Source organism: Xiphophorus hellerii, chromosome 10, assembly GCF_003331165.1.
Source record: "Xiphophorus hellerii strain 12219 chromosome 10, Xiphophorus_hellerii-4.1, whole genome shotgun sequence".
Classification (NCBI taxonomy): domain Eukaryota; kingdom Metazoa; phylum Chordata; class Actinopteri; order Cyprinodontiformes; family Poeciliidae; genus Xiphophorus; species Xiphophorus hellerii.
The window spans coordinates 24,697,267-24,718,908 of record NC_045681.1 but is presented as its reverse complement, the minus strand read 5'-3'; the positions used below and the strand labels follow the sequence as shown (position 1 = coordinate 24,718,908).

Sequence of the window (21,642 nt, the reverse complement as noted above, 5' to 3'; positions counted from 1 at the left end):
CTTAGAACTGTGGGCCCACATTAATTAATATATTGTGTGAACTTAAAAGAGTGAAGTATTTCACAGTTTGTGCATTTGTTAATGTGTTTAATACATGTTTAATTCTCATACAGGTGTACGTTTGATTTATTAAGAACTATACTTAGAGTGTGTTATTTCTGTTTAAGTCTACTATTTGGTGAGAAGGGAAAGAAATACGGGTATATTATTACTCTAAACTCAACATAAGTTTAAAACACGAGAGTGTACTAAAATTATTATTTATAACTTGATGAGTTTAATGAACTCAGGGGCCCTTACCCATGTTAAAACGGTGTAATTGGGCTACACATATCATGCTTTTAAATCCTTCTTCTTCACATGTAAATAATGCTCTTATGGTCTATATAAAGTAGAACTGCAATGCTGTGGTCTGAATTTCTTGTTATTGTAGCTTCACAGACTTCCTGTTTTCCCTGTTCTGAGGCGTTTTAGAGCAACTTGTTTTAGAGCAACTTGTTTTAGAGCAACTTGTTTTGCTGCGTTTTTTTAAATGAGACATTTCATGCTCCGCCCCCTCCAGGGCACACAATGATCCTCTCCACCCTGTTTGGCCATTTTTGTAGTTTGATAGAAGCAATACAATTATCTGCAATTATCAGAGAAACTTTTTATTCCCAAGTTTATTAAAGATGTCAACAATGGACGACTTGTCCATCCAACCTTACATGTTGGAGCCAGAGTCTGACCCAGAGCAGGAGAATGAAGACGAGCCTGCAGAACCACACATTCAAATGAAAGCGTCACCATGGTGATATTACTGTATTTACACCCTCTGCATCCATTCCAGTAAACAAGGCCCTGACAGGTAAGGAGTTAGCAAATGTCAAGAATGCCACTGAATCAGAAGTGGTCCTACCCGATGGGTGACCGTCACCGGCTCCCTCCACCCCTCACAAAGCTGTAGAGCAAGGGGAGGGGCAATGATTTATTTATTTATTTATTTTAAAGGTACCGTTGATGTTCTGATCCTCTGGTTCAGTGGGGGTTGCCCATGTCAGAAACTGTCACTGCACTGAATGCATTTGGATCATGTGTTCCCCTAAGACAAAACCCACAAAAACAAAGCTGAATAAATTATATTCAAAACATGCAATAGTTATATTGTCAAGGTGGCAGCTAAGAGCTAGCAGACAGCGCTAAGAGAAGCTGTTCAAACAACGCTACTATCAGACCAATGGCCAGGACTCACAAAATTCATGTCTGAAATAAAGTTTGTTGTCATTTTAGTATCATTTGAAGCTTACTGCTTTTCTGTAGAGAGAAGGAAGTGATGTATCCATCAGACAAAATCTTTCAGAAAATCTCTTTTGATTCTGGCAGAGGTTGCTGAAGCACTTTGTCCTTAAGCACTTTGTATAAATCAGGAGAACTTTCTTCACTGATGTAGAATAGAATAGAATTCAACTTTATTGTCATTGCACTGTCACAAGTACAAGCAACGAGATGTAGTTTGCATCTATCCAGAAGTGCTCTACGAGATATAAATATTTATTTACAGATGTACAAGACTATGTATGTATGGACTATAAGGGGTTATAGCAAGAGATATAGATATTGTGTATAAATATAAATATGGGAGCTATATGCACAGATTATACAGATTATACAGAATATACAAGAATGGTAGGGAATGGATTATAGATAAATAATGGCAGATAAAATTTACAGGTTGTATGTGTGTGTGAAGAAAACAGTCCGTGATGTGTGTGTGTGTGTGTGTGGATAGTCCATGTGTTATTGTTGTATGAGAGGATAGGGGAGTACAGTCCTTATAGTTTATGTTTTATGTCGGGAGGCGTTCAAAAGCGTGACAGCTGTGGGAAAGAAGCTGTTCCGGTGCCTGGTGGTTCTGGTCCGTAGGCTTCTGTAACGCCTCCCAGAGGGCAGGAGGGAAAAGAGTGTGTGTGCTGGCTGAGTGGAGTCCTTTGTGATTTTCCCGGCCCTTTTCAAACACCGCTTCCTGTAGATGTCCTTGATGGCAGGGAGCGGTGCCCCGGCGATATACTGGGCAGTTTTCACCAACCTCTGCAGCGCCTGCCGGTCGGAGACAGAGCAGTTCCCGTACCAAGCTGTAATACAGTTGGTGAGGATGCTCTCAATGGTGCAGCGGTAGAAGTTCGTGAGGATCTCTGAGGACAGGCGGTTCTTCCTCAGGGTCCTCATGAAGAAGAGGCGCTGATGCGCCTTCTTAATGAGTTTGGAGCAGCTGGTCGTCCAAGTCAGGTCCTCGGAGATGTGGACTCCCAGGAACTTAAAGGTGTCCACACGCTCCACCACTGTCCCCTTAATGTGGATGGGTGGATGTGGGTCAGCGTTCCTCCTGAAGTCCACGATAAGCTCCTTGGTCTTCTCGGTGTTCAGCTGCAGGTTGTTTTTGTCGCACCACTCAGCCAGACGGTCTACCTCCTCCCTGTAAGCGGCCTCGTCATTATCTCTGATGAGGCCGATCACTGTGGTGTCGTCTGCGAACTTGATGATGGCGTTAGAGCCATGGACAGGTCTGCAGTCGTAGGTGAAGAGGGAGGAACATTTCCAAGAATCATACAATTTAACCAGGCACCGGACGGTGATGTAAGAAATTGTGTGTTAATACACCCTAGAACTGAACATTTGGACTCGTCTATTTGCAACTTCAGCAGAGCTGAAAATTGACGCGACAAAAAAAAAAAAAAAGATGGATTCATAAAATTGGTGAGCTGGAAGTCCATGACCTTGTTTAGCAGTTCCACAGCAAATGCAGTGACGTCATAGACAAAAACGTCTATTTCATTACAGAACACAAAAATGTGTTACAAATCTGTTACAAATTATTAAATTATTTTAAGAATTGTAATTCTTACAAATTCTTAAAATAGTAAATTTTGTATGATATGTCTCCTTTAAATTCAGCTCTAAACTCTTTACTTCCTCTATGCAGAGCAGCTTGTTACCTCAACCAGAGTGTGAGGAAGTGACCTCTGTGTGTATAACCCTAGTCTTTTTCACATTCTTCTTTGCAAAACAGATTTACCACAGATTCTAGATTGAGTTTATGTCTGGTATTTGACTTTGACTGAGCCATTCTAACATAAATGCATGTTTTGTTTTAAAGGATTACATTATAGCCTGGCTTTATGTTTAGGCTGGTTGTCCTGAAGCTCCTCTTCAGTCTCAAGTCTATTTCAAACAGGTTTTCTTCCAACATTGTCCTGTATTCGTCTCCATCCATCTTCCCATCAACTCTCACCATCCTCCCTGTCTCTGCTGAAGAGAAGCAACCCAGAGCATGATGCTGCCACCACCATATTTGTCAGTGGGGATAGTGTGTTCAGAGTGATGTTCAGTGTTAGTTCTCCATGTTTTGCACTTTGATCAGAAAGTTTCATTTTGTTCTGGTCTGACCAAAGCTCCTTCTTCCACATGTTTGCTGTGTCCAACATGGCTTCTGGAAAACTGCAAACAGGATTTTTATGGTTTTCTTTTAACAACGACTTTCTTCTTACCACTCTTCCATAAAACCACATTAGTGAAGATGACTAATAGTTTTCCTGTGGACAGATTCCCCCCCTGAGCTGTGGATCTTTTTGTAAAAAATGTTTTGAATCATCTTTAATTCTCCTTCACAGTTGTAAGTCACTTACAATATTCATGTTCATGGTGGTGATGTGATAAAATATGGAAAAGTGTTATGAATACTTTGGTAAGCCACTGCATGGATGAAAGGTGGAACCTCTGAGTTCAGATAAGGTAAGCATTTGATTAATTTTTTTCATAAATCTATTTGTTTTCAAACAAATGTGTGATATAAGATAGCCAAATAGATTTGCAGACCAAAGTAAACAAGCAAAAAATTAGAAAACAACTGAGTCTTCACTCCATGGCTTCTTAGAAGATCTGAAACCTGAGTATCACAGCACCTCCTTCCTCTTCCTCCTCTTCCTCCTCTCCCCCGACCCATAAAACTTTCTCACATGTGTGAGAAGCGTAAAATGACTTCCTGGCCTGGAATGGTGCGCTCTGTGGGAGGTGTGACTGAAACGTGAGTCGTTCACAGACTGTCGTTCCACTGCAGGACAGGACGACTGCTGACGGCTCCAGCTGGAAAATGCATCACGTTTCAGCAGACAGGGGGCCCAGAGGGTTACTCTGGTCTGATAAATGTAGGATCTTTTTATTCCTTAAGAAATTGATCCGTGTGAAACAACTTTTTGTTTATTTTGACAGAAGCAGTGTTTCTAAAAGCTGTGTTTCCCTCGTTGTGCTGTGAAAGCACTGCAGCAGCAGAGGTGACATCCACACTGATCTCTGCCCTGCAGTCAACCTCTGTCCTGCTAACCTGTATTTATTAACCATCACAGGCCAAGAGTTCAGTCAATCTGTGACACTTCTGATTTATTGGCAGATTTATCATGTTGTATTTCTAAATAACACTCACTGTCTGATCCTGGATCACATGACAAAAACAAGGCAGAGCAGGAAACTTCTGAGTGGCTCTGAAAGTGAGAGGGGATTTGGGTGGGGTCAGAATTTGAAAAAGGGGGGCGCTGTTGAGCAAACTGTGGAGTAGGACACTTGAGGTTTAGTTCTGCAGAGCAAGTGGGTTCATGAGTTTAGTAAAGGCTCTTTTCTAAATCAGATAGATTCCAAAAATTGACTTGGAAGCCCTTAAAATGACTGAAGCTCCAATAACATGGAACAAATGATTAAAACTAAGTAGTGGCAAAGCATCTGGACCCGACGGGTTCCTCATTGAGTTTTTTTTCTAACTTTTGGACACAATATTATTATCATTTAATCACAACAACTTCTATGGCAATTTATCTTTCATCGAATTTTGTTTTTGTGACAGGCCTACTCACATTCACCAGAAACATCTTGACCATCTTTAACACTTTTGGGAAAATATTCTGTAGACTGAAGAGAAAAAGAGGAACTTTTTGGGAGGTGTGTGTCCTGATGAAGCTGATGTAAAACTAACACACCGTTTCAGAACTAAACCATCAGAATCAGCTACATTCACCAAGTCTGATGCACACAAACAAGAAATGTGACTTTGACTCTGGTTTGCTCTCAACACCAGTCATTTAAAATACAGATAAACGAAAAAGAGAAAATTAAACAAACATTTTCTTTCTTGCAAATATGAATATAAACAATATTTTTACAAATGAGGAAGACAGGGTACACGTGCATGGCATTAAGGATACCAGTACACACAGTGTGTGTGGGAGAACCGTCTCAGGTCCTGAGAACGAGAGCAGGCGTTGATCTACAGTAGACATGATGTCACTGACTGTATGAGGGCAGGCAGGGGGGGTGTGCGTGCGGGTGTGTGTGTGTGTGTGTTTGGGGGGGACGTCCACCATCATCTCCACTGTCTTGAGCAGGTCCAGCTCCAGGTGGTTCTGGCTCAGCAGTGGACCAGCTGAACCTGTCTGCATGCAGACTCACTGCTGTCACCAGGATCATCTGTGACTTCAGAAGTTTCACAAACAGTCCACAGAGCGGCAGAGAGAACACAGAGAGAGCACACCTCTAGGGGGCGCCAGTGCTGATGATTCTTGTATATTCCTGGGTGGTTAAGGTGGAGCAGAGGGGGTGGAGGTGTGTCAGTATTCTGCATTCTATGTTCATTTTGAAGCTATTTTTGGCTCTATTTTTTGTCATTTTTCCGTTGTCAGTGGAAAAATGACAATGGCCTTCTGTATTTTGACACATTACGACCACAAACATAAATATATTTCATTGGAACTTAATGTGAATGGCCAACACAATGTAGGATGCAATCATGAAGTAGAAAGAAAATTATACAGGATTCAAAACATTTTTTATAAATAAAAACCTGAAAAGCAAAAGTATTCAGACCCCTTGAGTTTGTACTTTGTGGAACCTCCTACTGCTGCGATTCCAGCTGCTAGTCTGTAGGGTTTGTCTCTACCAGCTTTAACATCTACTGACTGAAATCTTTTCCTGTTCTTCTTTTCCAAACTCAGCTCAATCAGATTAGATGGAGAGTTTTAGTTAAAAGCAGTTTTCAAATGCTGCCTTGGGTTGAGGTCTGGACTTTGACTAGGTCATTCTAGTACATGTATATGGTGGAGCATGATGCTGCCACCACCATATTTGTCAGTGGGGATAGTGTGTTCAGAGTGATGTTCAGTGTTAGTTCTCCATGTTTTGCACTTTGATCAGAAAGTTTCATTTTGCTCTGGTCTGACCAAAGCTCCTTCTTCCACATGTTTGCTGTGTCCAACATGGCTTCTGGAAAACTGCAAACAGGATTTTTATGGTTTTCTTTTAACAACGACTTTCTTCTTACCACTCTTCCATAAAACCACATTAGTGAAGATGACTAATAGTTTTCCTGTGGACAGATTCCAGAAGACACCAAAGCTCTTCACACTACAGTCATTCATCATACACACATTCACACACTGATGGTGGGAAGCTACATAGCAGCCACAGCTGCACTGGGATACACTGACAGACCCAGGCCATTCAATTGGCCCCTCTGGCCCCTCTGGGGCCACTGACCACAACCAGCAGGCTGAGTGTTGGTTCACCTGGACAAGACACTTCACCAAGTGTTGCCCAGGGACACAATCACTAAATGTAAAGTTCAAGCAAACAGTTATGTCATGTATCTATCATTACTGGCCAGCATAGTGCTCACACCAGTCACATCACCTATCCCATTTCACACCACAACAACTACAAGTTGCTCAAGATACTGGTGCGGTTATGGGAGAATCTGATGCATCAAGGAACCAGTAACCTTTTTTTATGTTGCCAAGTAACTAGAAGCCAAGTCACCACTGCTGTTACCAAGTGCAATTTTTGTGCATCGAGTTCACTAAACACTTTGCTGACTTTGAAACTGAAATCCTCTAGAAGCCGTGTCAAGCTGAAGGCTCAGATCCAGCCACAGAATTAGAACTTCAAGATGACAGCTGTGTGCTTAAATATTATATCAGTCAAATCAAATCATTTCAGTTTGTAAAATTCCAAATTACATAAAAGTCAAAAGAGGTTGAATATTTGTTTATGAATGCATTGAATGCAGAGAAAGGTAGAATATTTGAACAGTTTGTTGATGAGTAGTTTTATTAATCCATTCTGTCACAGCGGCCCCTAGAGGACGTTCATGATCATAACGTAATGTCCCAACATGAAAATGAGTTTGACACTCTGCTCTAGAACTTTAAATGTCCAAATATTTATTGAACTCCTACTTAATATAGATTTACCTTAAAACATGTGAAATGTCAGTATGATGTGAACATTGTTTGAGTTAGATTGTTTGAATGTGGTTTAGGCCTAAAGGAAGGCTGATGGGGCGTAACAGAGCTAGTAAAGAACTTACTGGGTTTACTTCAATGAAACTTTACACGTATTTTCCAGCAGTCATTAAATCTTTAGAAGATAAATAAAATGACATAAAAGGTACAAATCGTACTTGTTCTGCCGTGCTGATAATGATTCCTCTTTGACATTTACATCCAAGTGCCACATTCTGCCTTATAAACACTGACGAGCCTCATCAGTGAGGAGAACAACCTGGGAAACTCAAGCCCTGCCTCCTATCCCAGCAGTAAAGTTTTAACATTTACCAGACTCCACTAAAAACATGCAATGCGCACAGCACACTCACCGGTCTCTGATTACCTCACTAGTAAATACAGAGAGGTCAAAGGATCTAACAGGTGCATGAGACAATAGAAAGCATTACTCTTTTGATCAGGAGCCAAGGAGGAAACAAGGACTTTCTCTGTGAGCAGAATCCAGAACAACAGGTTCTTCTACCTGGGAGAAGGAAACGATCACACTGTGTAAAGTTGTAAACGTGTCTCCACCTCTTCATGTACCTGCAACGAAGATTCAGGAGGTTTCTTCTTACTCTAAAGTGGAGATGTTATACCTCACCACTTCTCTTCTTCTGCTGTGTCTTGTAGTCTGTTCCAACTCTGAACAGCGGCAGGCTCATCACAAACAGAGCAGAAACACCTGGACCTCTTTCTGATTGTTCTTAGGATGAGAACGATCAGAAACCACACATACAGTATGTCTTACTGTTAGAGACTGGTTAGCTGCTGACACATTGCTGCAACTGGATGGGTCACCAGTCCATCGCTAGGCAACACAGAGACACAGGATGCTGGACGACACACCGGACAAGCAATTCTTCACACACAAACACACACACACACACACACACCCACCCCCACACACGCACACACACCCCCACACACACACACACACCCATACGTAAGGGCAATTTATAGTAACCAATTCACCTAAAGCTCATTTCTTTGACAGAATTCATACATACATGGAGTACAACTCCATCCAGGATTTGAACCGAGGACTCTTCCTGCCTCAAGGCAACAATTTACTGTTCTGTTGCTGAAGCCTTAATTCAGTGATATAAAACTTTGGAACTTTTCAAGGGTCTGCAGTTCCTACCAGCGTCTCTCTGGACCTGAGCCGGTCCGGACTCACCGGCCGTCTGACAGAGGCAGCAGGGACGGCTTCCTGCAGCAACTTAAGCTGTGCTGACTTGTTTCCAGCTGGAAACAAACATTTGCACAGTGGGTCTTTCAATATTCAAATGTGCATGTATTTGTAGATTTATGTTTGCAAATACATTTAATTTTATAAATGTACATGCAACAAAAAGATGGCTGCACACGTTGACTCTTGCAAATGCTGCTCTTATTTTTTTTGTCTTCCTAGTCCTAAAGAATTGTTTTGTTGCAGAGTGTAGTATGTCCCCTGAACTTTGATTATATTACAAGTGGAACCTGAAGTCACATTGTGTGGACCCTCAAACCCAGAGAAAGAAGTTGATTCTGATGATTCTCAGATTGGTGTTACAACTCATCTGTTTCCTTTGAGGTCAGCAGCCTCCGTACCCTGAAGTCTCTTCTATGAATCAGTTTGTTGCCTCTGGCTGATACAACAAACACTTTATGAATTTAAAATCTTAATTGGATTCACACTGTTAAGCATTACTTGTGGAGACCCCCAAAGGGTTGAGTGCTTGGGCCAATTTCCTTCGTTATACACTAGTACATCTTAAAGAAATTTGAATATTGCATAAAAGTGCAAATGTTCTTGATTAGCCAGCAAACTCTGACCATCAACACTATAGAATATCTATTGGCTGTCAAGAAGATGAAAGATGCCTGACCCAACGAGGCAGATGACCTGAAGGCAGTTGTCATAGGAACCCACACAGGATGATTGACTATGCCACAGTCTGATGTGCTATTCAAATTTTCTGACACTGAATTTTGAGGTTTCTTTACCTGTAAGACATAATTATTAAAACTGCAAAAAAAAAAAAATTAAGAGTTTGAAATATTTTATTCTGTGTAATAAATCTTTAAAATGACATTTCACTTAAGATGACTGGCAAGAAAGATTGCACTTTTATTCAATATTCTTATTTGCTGACGTGTACTAGTAAAATAATTATTTGTCTACTTTTGTTTTAGACCTTTTGTTTAAACAAGGTCTAAGTTATTATATTTTAACTCTTCATTATCGATATTTGGCCAGAATTAAATCTGATGGCTTTTGTCTTTCCTTAATCTGGATTTCTGCTCTCAACCCAGAACTTCTACCCACCAAAATCCAGTCAGCAAGACTTAATCTTGCACTTGGCTCTGCTCACCAGGATCGATTCTCATCAGTTCACAAAAGCCAATTAAAGAATCATAGTTATCTAAAAATAAAACACTGGACCGGTAAATTAAGTGTGGAAAGATTTCCATCAAGGCAGACTTCTGCCCTGGTCCCTCTTGAAAATGAGATGTAGATCTCAACGAGGTTTAATAAAAGGAAAAGAAAACTCCATGCAGACTGACCTGAACTAGCACACACTTTGTCAAACTGTTTATTTAGATAAAAATCTCATTCAAAAGCAGACAAGTTACATAAATACCTTGAGCCAAGATACAACATTTATATCAACATGCTAAATTATATATGTATAAAAATATTACAGATAAAACACTGATATGATTAAGTGTTTATGTAACCCTATAGTGCTTTTTGTTTAGTTCTCAAATTAGGTAAATATACACCTATAGATATATTTACACAGTCATAAAAATACATTAATATACAATATATACACAATCTGTTCAAGAAGACAGCAGACAGGGACTGCCCACCAGGAAACCATGTTCAGATTTACAGAACTACTAATGTCCAGAAACTCCTCTAATGATTTTTCATGTAGCTGCTGAATTTGGTTGGCAAGTTGTCCACAGGATAGACGGTGGGTCCAGTTTTTATGGTAGGCGGTCCGTTTAAGAGGGTCCAGTCACACTTTGTGACCACTTCTACCAAGAAGATCTTCAGTAGAACCTTGGCGAATTCCTTTCCCACACACATCCGAGAGCCTCCACCAAACGGTACGTACTGGAACCTGGAGGAGTCTGCAGAGGGTTGGGTCAGGAAGCGCTCGGGCTGAAAGTCGTCTTTGTTGGGGAAAATCTCAGCAACGTCATGAGTGTCACAGATGCTGTAGATAACGTTCCAGCCTTTAGGAATCTGGTAGCCCTGAAAGGTTATGGGACATTATCAAAATTATGTTTTTATTAAACAATTACTCATAGCTTTAACCACTGTTAAAAAGACAACTCTTATGAATTGGAAAAGGAGAAGCACCATCAGTCTGACATATTGGAAAAATGTACTCACTGAATACATTTCAATGGAAAATAATTTTTGTGTAATCAATTTTATATTCTCCTTACTTATAAATAATAATTAGTGTTTTTTCCCCTCTTAGTTTTCTTTACTTCTTTCTGCATTATTCTTCCTGTCCCATGTAGATCCTGTATAATATATAACAATCTTCACTTAGTAGGAATAACTAAATACCTATTAATTGATCCATCATATGTTTATATTTACCTCTCACAGATAATTTGGTTCATTATTATTGTGATTATTATTACCTGATTGTTGTTTTTTAATTCCTCCACACACTGATAGTCATTCAGATCACCGTCACTGCTTGCATGCTCACACACACATATTGTTAATATTCCTTAACACACAATACTTTTTTTATTTTTTCCCCACTAATGTATTGTATCTTAATGTATTTTTTACTGTGATGTAAAAAAAATAAAAAATCAAGTTATCTTAGTTCCTAAAATCTGGAACTTTCAGGTCGAACACAGGAGAATCACATGATCATTGAGTCACTTACATTCAGTTCAAATGTTTTGAGAGCCACTCTGAAGCCTCCAGGGACAGGCGGGTTCATCCTCAGTGTTTCTTTGATCACACAACTTGTGTATTTAAGCTGCTCTAAAGATTCAATGTTCAGACTCTGGAGGTCCATCCCATTCTCCCCCTGGACAGACAGACATGAGGGACCAGGCAATGAGCAGAGTTACTGTTTTGGAACAAACGTCTTCATAGGTTTAGTCAACGTATGACTACACATCTTGTATATTTTAGTCAACAGCAGCACAGAGTTTCTGTTAAGATTTTGTTTCATACTAGCTTTACTTTAGGTTATTCTTAGTTTCCCTTCAGCAAATTCAGTTTGTCCTCCTTTCTAGAAGTATGGCTCTCAGGCCAGCAGCACATTGGAGTAACTCTGAGATTTTTTCTTTTTCAAACTTGTTTTGCTGCCTTTCTGGGGGAAAATATTGTCTTTTATTGGACAACCATTCCTTCTTATTTTGGATGCTCTGTAGTTGGACTGATTTTTGGCAAAAATTAGTTCTAATACAGATGATTACATGAGATCTTTCCTGCCAGCAGCCATCACTATCTACAATAACTATTTAAAGAATTTGAATTAAAGACAGCATTTAATTTATCTTTGTGATCAATAAAAGTATTTTTTTTCTAATTTTTAATTACAATTTTTGACCCAAAGGTACTCAGTATGCATCCCAATGTGCATGACAACTATCAACCAGGTTTAGTGCTGAGCTGAAGATGGATTTTCAAAAGTCTTAAACAAGTAAATAAACCTCAGTGACCTGCTGTCTTACCATAGACCATCTGCAAAAAATTACTTTTAACATTGACTTCTAATTTCTCATTTCATTTGTTGGAATAACTGAATCACTTTAAAGCAGGATGGATACCAAAGTGATGTGTAAAGCTCAATAGGTCAACATTGATCCCTTCTCCTCAGGTTTCCACCGTTAGCCATACATGCATTAGCATGTATTAGTGAATCATGCTAACGCCTTTGCAAGCATTCCAGGTCCGTTTCATCTTCGAATGCTGTAATTGTTCTATAGATTGATTTTAGCATGTGTGAATGTACATTGTCCACCATCAGTTAAGAAGACGGCTTGCCAGCAAGAAGACAATCGTAGCACGGGGGAAATATGTCAGCTTTAATATGAAAAAAATGTGAGAACTGATGCATGAAGTTGTTTTGCAAAGAAAAAGAGAAGTTCTTTTAGGTATGTATATTTCACAAAAGCCCCAGGTTATTTCATTTAGTTCTAAGTGGAACTTTATCCATGCAGATCTAGGATGAGTAGCTTTTTATTCGGAGCTCTGCAGATCAGAACAGCATTGGAAGGTGTAGCTCTGGTTTTGAGTCATGTCAGGAATCCATTTATTTTGATTCACCATTTGGTGCTGCTAATTTAAACATTTTCAATTGTGTGTGGTCGTCTCTCTGCTCACACATAAACCCTCAGCCAACTAGACTCCACACCTCAGTGGGTGCCACTGATGAACCATTATGTTTTTGAAATAATTTAAGGGTTATGCAAAAGTAAATCAATTAGCATTGGCTGACAACTGCCTCAGCCAATCAAAAAGCTACTTTAACTGATATTGAGGCTAAAGAAAGCACAGCACATTTACCTTGTCCCATAACTCCTGCCTCAGTTTGTTCACAACTTCTGGGTTCAGGCCCAGAAACATGATGAGGGACGTGGCTGTGCTGGCCGTGGTTTCATGGCCGCCAAACAAAAGCTCTGTAGCAGATTCCTTGATGGCCTGGACACAGAAGGCAGACATGTTGAATTATTCAGATTCAGGGGAGAAAAAACAAAAACTCTGACAACATGTTCCCAGAGATTTGTCTTTCCTGAACAATGCTTTGAATAGTCCTCTTCATTACCTGCATACTGAAGGGCTCTCCGTTCTTCTTGCTGCTGTCTATGAGCTGCTGCAGGGCGTCTGTGTGTTTTGACCCTTTGTCTGACTCCTCCACCTTCATTTTGATGTTCTCTTCAATCTTTGAGTGGATGAAATTTCTGGCCCTCAGACCCTACAGGACAGAAGAGGAAAGGACAAGATGAGGGGACAAAGATAGAAGTGAGGACGAACTTCTGCAACGGACAGGCTGATTAAATGTCCTAGCTCCTCCTAGGTGGGATGTTAAATAAAGCGCACTGTTCTGAGGTTCATGTTTACACCAATTCACTGACATGAAAGTGTTTCACAATGAGCCAGTTCACATCTTCACCGTGTCGATCCGATGCTCTTACCCTGTACAACCCACTGAACGGGACGTCGATGGGCAGGGAGAAAAGGTTTCTGGTCATTTCCTCAAATGCTTCCACCAGCTGCTGCTCATCGGTCCGGATCCGCTCCGGGTCAAAACCCAGCAGAATCCTCATGGCTAAGCGGAACATCAGCCGCTTCATTTCAGGATAGACCAGCACACAGGGGTCTTGCACCAACCAGCTTTTGACTGCAGTCTGCACTTCCTCCTGGATGACAGGGATGTAGAGCTCCAGCGCCTCCCTGGAGAAGGCCCTCAGGATGGCCTACAGCAGGAATCAAGTGCATGAAACTCAACTTCTACATAGGAGTCAGTCTGAACACACTGAGGTCAATGGAAAGACTCCATTAATTCAGCAGAAAGGTCAGATTTCTTTACATTGGCTCATGGGAAACCAATTTCTATGATTAATATTCTTTGGCAATAAAACTCTTTTATAAAAGCTGATTTCAAAAAGAAACTGCTAAATTTTGGAAATGCTTCTATAGAAACAAACATGTTTATTATTAAATAAAGTTACTCATTTGAGGGTGATATTGTGTAATAGGTACAGAACTTCGCATGAACTTGTCTTTAATGTTTGTGAATTCTAATGACAGGAAACAGACGTGACTCGCTCTGGATACTGGAACGTTTCGAACTCACTTTCTTCTTGGTCTTGTGCTGGGAGCCGTGCATGTTGGACAGCGTGTCCACGCCCAGGATGGTGCGGACGGAGGAGGGCCACTGTGCAGACACCAGCCTGTGCTCCCCCAGCAGGATGTGCCTGATGTTCTCCGCGCCGCTCACACGCACCGTGGGGCTCCCGAAGAGGTGAGTGCGGTAGATGTAACCGTACTTCTCTCGCTTCATCCTCAAAAACTTTCTCCTCTACAACCACAGGGACGCAGACAGGCTCAGTGAGAAAACTGGAGAAGCAAAACTTAACTGTCTTAAGTTTTGTGGTGGATTTCCTCATCAAGAACTACTTATGAAAAAAACAAAAACATGGTTATTGGTTTTCTTCTTAAAATACTAAATATTACCTTGAAACGTATGCAAATTTAGTTTGGTCTAAAACTAGTGAAGGTTTTTGGATCAAAAATATTTTTATTTATTTATTCATTTTACGTTATTATTTATTTTTACAGTTTTTACGGTTCTAGATATTTTTAAAGTACTGAGGCCATTTTGAATTATGCTACATTTATAGTAGCATAATTACTATAATAGTATAGTTTGTCTGGTAAAAAGTTGACTGAAATTTGTTATCATATGAAAAAAAGTTCCAATTTTTCATATTTCTAAATTACGCAACAGTCACTGTATGAATCATAAAAATATAAACGAGCTTAATTTTAAAATAAACTCACCTCCAAAACAAAACTGTTTGATCACATTGTACAATATAATAAATCACAGCATGCAGGGCAGAAAGGCTGAAGCAGAAACTAGTGCAGTCAAAGGATTCTAGGTTGATTGCAGCCGGGCTGCACTGACTCTACCTGCAGGACGAGCTGCAGCGTCTCTCCGATGAACGGGAGGCCCATGGATCCGGGCGGCAGCGGGCTCGGGCAGCTCGGGTCTCCGCCGCGGATCATGTAAACCTCCCACAGCTTAACCGCCACCAGGAAGAGCAGGACGGGCAGCACCACGGTGCACAGGAAGGAGGCCAGCAGCGTGCTCAGAGCCATGTCGGTTCGGTTCGGTTCGGTCTGTCCGCCCAGGTGAAGCGGCATCAACATGTGAGACTGACCGCTCCTCCTGCAGCCCTTTATAGGCCTCGCCTCACCTTCTCCTCCCTCACATGAATTAGTTCACTCAAAGTTCATCTTTAATTGTGGCTGCGGCTCGGCGCCGCCTACAGTCTGTATTGGCTGACATCGTTTGTTTCAAGGGCCACATCTTTAATCCTAATGCTCGCAGGACATTCCGCGGTGGATTTCACTGAGAAATATTCCATGTGACAATGGAAGCGCGTCTCTTTTGTTGGCCGTGAAAGCAGCTAGTTTACAAACTCATTACCTTAGCTGAGGAGCCACTTGTAGGACCAGCGGTGATGCCTGCAGGCTGAACTGCATTCAGGAGCAGAAAGGTGTTAAGAAGCACATTCACAAGCTTCTTACCAAATGAAAATGAGGCTCTAATCCTCTCAACAGGGTCTCTGTGACTCAGACTGCATTTGTAAATAATTAGTCTTTGTGGGTTTTTTTGGAAGCTTATTTCAGAGTTCCTTTGTATCTTACTGAGACATTGACCCACAGATTAGCAAGCAAGTTCTCATGAATAAATGGGGAAATGATAGTGTGTCACTGGAAAGGACCGCAGTCCTCTACTTGACTCTGTACCTCTATCAAACTGAACGCCATTGAAATGTGGAAGGAGACTTTAAACTGCTCTCTCTCTCTCTCTCTCTCTCTCTCTCTCGCTCTCTCTCTCTCTCTCTCTCTCTCTGTGTGTGTGTGTGTTATAAAAATGGTATCTCTGTGAGTTCAAACTTGGGTCAACACCGACAGGCGGAGGGGATGCCCACATCCACACAAGTAATGTTGAGCCTAGAATCCTCTAAAGCCTACTAAAAGTCAAAATTGCTCTAAAAAAGATTTTTTGTTTTTGCTTTTTTTGTTGTTTCTAAACTTCTACATCTTAGATCATCAAACATTTTTTGTTGTACTGCAAAGAGAACCTGAGTAAACTGAAATGTAGTTTATTTATTAGAGCATACAAGCTATCTGAACCAAATTGGCCCTTATGTCAAAAACTAAGTCAGTGACACGTATCAGTCTGGAAACGGCCACAGTCATTTGGAACAGCAGAAAACCACAGAGAGAAACGTTGCTGACAAACATGGATCAGTGGAGAACCTTCCCAGGAGCATCTGGTCCACCAACATGACTCCAAGAGCTCATCAGAGACTCATCCAAGCACTCACAAAAGCACCTAGAACAACATTTAAACCGAGGTCCCACTTCATGATTTAACAGTTACAACGAGAGACTAAATAACCTCCATGGAGGAGTTCCAATGCCAGAGCCGGCGCTGACTAAAAGAGCATTTACCAAAACACCTTCTGATCCCCAAGACTTTGGGGAAGACATTCTGTTTCCTGATGTATTTGGTTTAACACTACCAGCATTTTTGAAAAACAGAATAATGCCCAACGTCAAGTAAGGTAGTGGCAGTGTGATGGTTTTACAACTTTCCTGAATGAAGGAATCAAAAATTCTACTTTCTGCCAGAAAGCCCTGAAGAATTCAGTTCAGCCATCAGTCTGTGATCTTAAACTCAACCCAGAACACCAGTAGAATATGAGACAGATAATCTGACACAAATCAAGATCTTCTGCCTGTCCTTGTGGTTCTACTGCCACCTGTAGGAACAGACACCGCTCCTGGTCAGAAACAACCAATCAGAGCCCAGAGGGTCTTAGCTCACAGCCTACCCCGTTCAGCTGGTACCATCTCTCAAGCTCAGGGTTGACGATTTGCTGCAGCTGGACTAATGGTAAAGAAACAACATAATGTCACAGGAAAGCTGTCAATCACTGGAGTTCTTGGATTGCAGAGAGCGAGAGGGTGGAGGGTGGGGAGGGGCAGTACGGTGTCCTAGTTCAAATTTCAGGCTAAGTCCACAACTTTCTCAGGACTCCCTGCTAAACACTTGAATTCTGCAGCAGGACAATATTGAAAATCAGTCTGGCCAGTTCACCTCTGAATAGTTAAACATTAAGAGTTTTGGAGTGGTCTAGTCAAAGTATGTACATAAATCCATCTTAAATGTTGTGGAATGACCTTAAACAGACTCTTCTTGCTGGAAAAGCTTCCAATGTGACTGAAGAGTGGTCAGTTCTTTCTACTGCCTGGGTGTTATATATAAAGTAATCATGTTTTTACATAGAGACAGAGCTGGACAGGGTTTTTGACTTAATAAAATTATCTTATGATTTTTTTTCTATTTATATTAAATTTATACATTTAATATAAATTGATACATTTATATTAAATTTTTATTAATTTAATTTATTAATAGGGCTGCACAGTTGCTACAGTTGGTAGCACTGTTGCCTTGCAGCAAGAAGGTCCTGGGTTCGATTCCCGGCCCGGAGTCTTTCTGCATGGAGTTTGCATGTTCTCCCTGTGCATGGTGGGTTCTCTCTGGGTTCTCCGGCTTCATCCCATAGTCCAAAAGCATGACTGTCAGGTTAATTGGACTCTCTAAATTCTCCTTAGATGTGAGTGTGTGTGTTTGTCCTGTCTGTTTCTGTGTTGCCCTGCGACAGACTGGTGACCCGTCCAGGGTGACCCCGCCTCTCGCCCGTTGACCTCTGCAGATAGGCACCAGCACCCTTCACAAGCCCCCTAAGGGTATAAGATAAAGGATGGATGAATTCATGAATATAAATACATTTATACATTAAATAGAAAATCATATTTATATTTTATATTTATACTTTATATTAAATGTATATTAATATGTATATATACATTTTTATTAATATGATATAAATTTCCACAAAAACATTGTTCCGTGAAAAGGTATTTTTGTTCAACAAAAATAAAGCTGGAGAAATCAGCTTCATTTAGTATTTTACGTCTCATCAGTAAAGTCTCCTCAGCCCCCCTGTGTATTTCTAACTGCACTGAATAAAAACAGAAATGCAACATGTTTGTTCCTGTTATGATCCGGCTTGTTGAGTTGTGACAAAACACAAATCTGTAAATACTTTGACTTGATTGATTTTTTGTTTTGGTAACAGAACAAAAAAAAAAGAATTAAGACTTAAGAGTTTGGGATTGGTGTTAAATCATTTTACTTGCACAGATAATGACAACATTGTGTGACATTTTAAAAAAATGAATCAGAATTTTTGCTCAGTCTATGAAAAGTCAAACAAATCAAGTTTATAAAAGTGTTCCTCTCCACAGCCTTCACATCCCTCATTTTTTAGACTTCTAAAAAGTATACAGGACAGACATAAAGTACTTAGATGTTTTTTTAAATTTTGGTCAAATGATTAGAAACTAATCATTGAATGATTAGAAACTAATCATTTGAGTGCTGCTGTTAATACTTGATGATAAGTTTGCGTAGACATTTGTTATCAATGTGTTTGCTATCTCTAGACACACCTAACCTTATGGCCAAAACATGCAGCAAAATAAAACACAAACACACACACACACACACACACACACACCCGAGCACCCCTCTCAGTCAGCACAAGTGTCAAACGGCCACTGTCCATTTGTGCATGTTTATATCACTCCACCCCCAGCACGCACGCTGGCTGACCCCCGGGTGACCCTGACATCTTGATGAACTCTTGTGTGCAACCAAGTTCACTGTTCATCAAACAGGGAGAGAGAACTGGGCAGCTGGTGGCAGCTGTGTTCCACCTTGCCATTCAATGTGGAACAGAGAGAGAGAAGGACAACCTGACAGTAGATACATCATGTTCAAATGTTGATTCAAGCACTCACTACTGTACTTTTATCAGCCTGACATGCATTAAGAATTAATCCATGTAATCCATGCACAATGTTGGACACATTCTACAGATTTTCCATTTAACCATTCAGGCCTTTCTTATTCAACATCAGAAATGCATTAAAGAATGCAAATAAACAAATAATTGAATACATTTTAAATTAAGAAATAAACATTTTTTGTGTAAAAAGCAATGCCACAGCATTTCCTTAGTAAATCTGAACCTGGTGAAGCTACAAGTATGCCACCTGAGAAGTTTTGGCTAAAACATATTTACAGACAGAAGTGTAAATATGTTGATTAACATATACTCTGAATAGCAGTAATTAAGTACAAAAAGGTCAATTCAGCAAATGCATTTTTTGAGGCTGAATATTTTAATACAATCAAAGGTGCAGTATGGAACTTTTCTAAAAAATTATTTTGCATGTAAACTGTCACCTTGTCTTGACAGTTTACTATGAGACAGAAAATCTGTGAAAAGATCCAAATCTTCCTCTTCCTCCCTGAGCTGCTGGTACTGACTGAAGAATGTACCGCTCTGACCAGAAACAACCAATAAGAGCCAGGAGGCAGGTCTTAGCGCTGTTGATCAATCTCATGTACTTGCTGCTAAATGTGCTACGGGGGGAGAAAACACCTTACTATTACAGAAAAACCATTTATCTGCCATCATTGGTAGCTATGCTAACTATCCTGAGCATTCATGACAGGCTGTGCTAGCTGATGCATAGAGAGGAAGAGGGGGAGAGAGCAGCTCCAGATGGAGAAGTGATTGACAGCACTAAGACTCTCCTCCTGGCTCTGATTGGTTGTTTCTAGTTAGCACTGGGAGAAGGAAGAGGAACTCAACTTTCTCTCAGATTATCTGTCTCATTCTGTCTGAACATGGTGACAGTTTAATATGTGAGAAAATAGTTTTTATAGACGTTACATATTGCAGCTTTAATGATTAACCAATTACTAAACTAGCTGATGATTATTACAATAATCAATTAATCACAAATGAATCTCATTAATTATTTCAGCCCTAGTGGTGACAGTGTTGCATCTGACTGGGGGTCAGAAGTTTAAGATGTTTAATATGTTTATCATAACATCTCAATGATCAGAGGAAAACCTCAAATGTCCACAGATGGTCATCATTGTGCATCAGTCTCAGTCCAGACCAGCAGCTTGAGCTTCCTGAGGAGGAGGAGGAGGAGGAGGAGGAAGAAGAAGAGGAGGAGGAAGAGGAGGAGGAGGAGGAGGAGGAGGAGGAAGAGGAGGAGGCGGTGGGTCTTTGGAGGTGTTTGCTGCTGCCTATATTTTACTATAGAGATCAAACACTTTAACAAGGCAATAAACGGCTTTAACAGCTACTTCAACAATGCCGCAGGCAGACCCTGGTCCCACCACTGACCCAGACACTATTCACAGACACAGCGCTTGGTGATGGTCACACCTTTATTCCATCTTGCCATTCACTGTGTAGGATCACAGTGAGTGTATTCTGACACATTGCGTGCAATTGTTGCTGTGTTTTTGTGATGGGAGGAGCCAACCTGCAGCAAATGTCTCTCTACTAACAAACACTGCTGTCTCATGTGAATGGAAGATGTGAAGATTGTTGTGTTGGTCCAGAGACTCAACATTTTTTCCTGTTTATAAAAATATTTAGTGTGATTTTAAGCAGCGCCTTAATGAGTCTCATAGTTTCTTTTTATATATTCTGGTTTAATGGGCTCTTCCTTTTTGATAAAGTGAGTGGTACAGCAGGACAAACCCACTTCTCTTTCTCACTCTGCTACTTTCTTGGTTGTTTAAAATATACGTGTTATTTTTTTGTTTGCTCAGTCTTCTCAAACCCTCAGTGGGTCACTTCAGATGGTGATTGATTCACATCGAATGAAAATCTGCTGGACGTTTCTTCCTGTTAAGGAGGAGTTTTCCTTTCCACTGTCGCTACATGCATGTTCAGTAGGTGGGATTGTAGCAAAGTAATCAGCTGAATTTCCTTTGTCTTTTTACAGTTGGAATAATAAACTGAACTTTTTTTTTTTAAACTGAACTTTTTTTTTTTTACCCCTCCAGGGGGTCTTTTGTGGGCTCTAGCATCCCTTATATGAAAGTAGGCTGACAGGAAATGATACGCATTGACATGCGACAAATATCGTCGGGTCCAGGAGTCGAACCCGCGACGGCCGTGTCAAGGACTTAAGGCCTCCAAACGTGGGTCGCGCTAACCACTACGCTACCATGGCACGCCCAATAAACTGAACTTTTAATACAAATCCTGATGATCAGTCTGCAATGGATGGAATGCAAGTTTGTGACACAGCTCTGTGTGTGTTATTAAAGGACCAACAAAGCATACATGATTTAAATCCAACATTTTCACGACAAATATGAAAAAAAAATCTGTTTTTTTTTTAAACTTCTTTCAGAAGACACAGATTCTTGATGAACCTTCTGAAATCAGCTGACTGGTGGCTTCCGTTGAAGTACAAACACAAACTTTTGATATTGTTGAATTATTCTTGATTGAAAAGTTCATTTATCTCAGTCCCTCCATCACTAAGTAAAACACAGCCGAGATGATTTAAATAAAAAACGGATGTTTTCGAGCCTGATTCTGATGGTTGTCTGTGTACAGCTGATGAAAACAT

General features: G+C 40.5%; 1 protein-coding gene across 1 annotated transcript; it reads right to left on the bottom strand.

Annotated features, from left to right (window-relative positions):
• Window positions 1-9,903: 9,903 nt before the first annotated feature.
• On the bottom strand, window positions 9,904-15,560 carry cyp26a1 (cytochrome P450, family 26, subfamily A, polypeptide 1). The gene is made up of 7 exons (XM_032573505.1): window positions 15,013-15,560; window positions 14,174-14,398; window positions 13,512-13,793; window positions 13,142-13,291; window positions 12,883-13,017; window positions 11,249-11,395; window positions 9,904-10,590 (listed from the first exon to the last, which is right to left on the bottom strand). Exons 1-7 carry the CDS (start codon window positions 15,250-15,252, stop codon window positions 10,249-10,251), a joined length of 1,521 nt encoding a protein of 506 aa, XP_032429396.1. The 5' UTR covers window positions 15,253-15,560; the 3' UTR covers window positions 9,904-10,248.
• Between the last annotated feature and the right edge of the window lie 6,082 nt (window positions 15,561-21,642).

Bases quoted from the DNA above. Each gene is read 5' to 3' on its own strand.
- cyp26a1 (XM_032573505.1), bottom strand. From the start codon at position 15,252: ATGTTGATGCCGCTTCACCTGGGCGGACAGACCGAACCGAACCGAACC. The intron at 13,794-14,173 runs GTGAGTTCGAAA...TTCCTGCTGTAG, and splicing joins AGCACAAGACCAAGAAGAAA to GCCATCCTGAGGGCCTTCTC. The intron at 13,292-13,511 runs GTAAGAGCATCG...TCTGTCCTGTAG, and splicing joins CGTTCAGTGGGTTGTACAGG to GGTCTGAGGGCCAGAAATTT.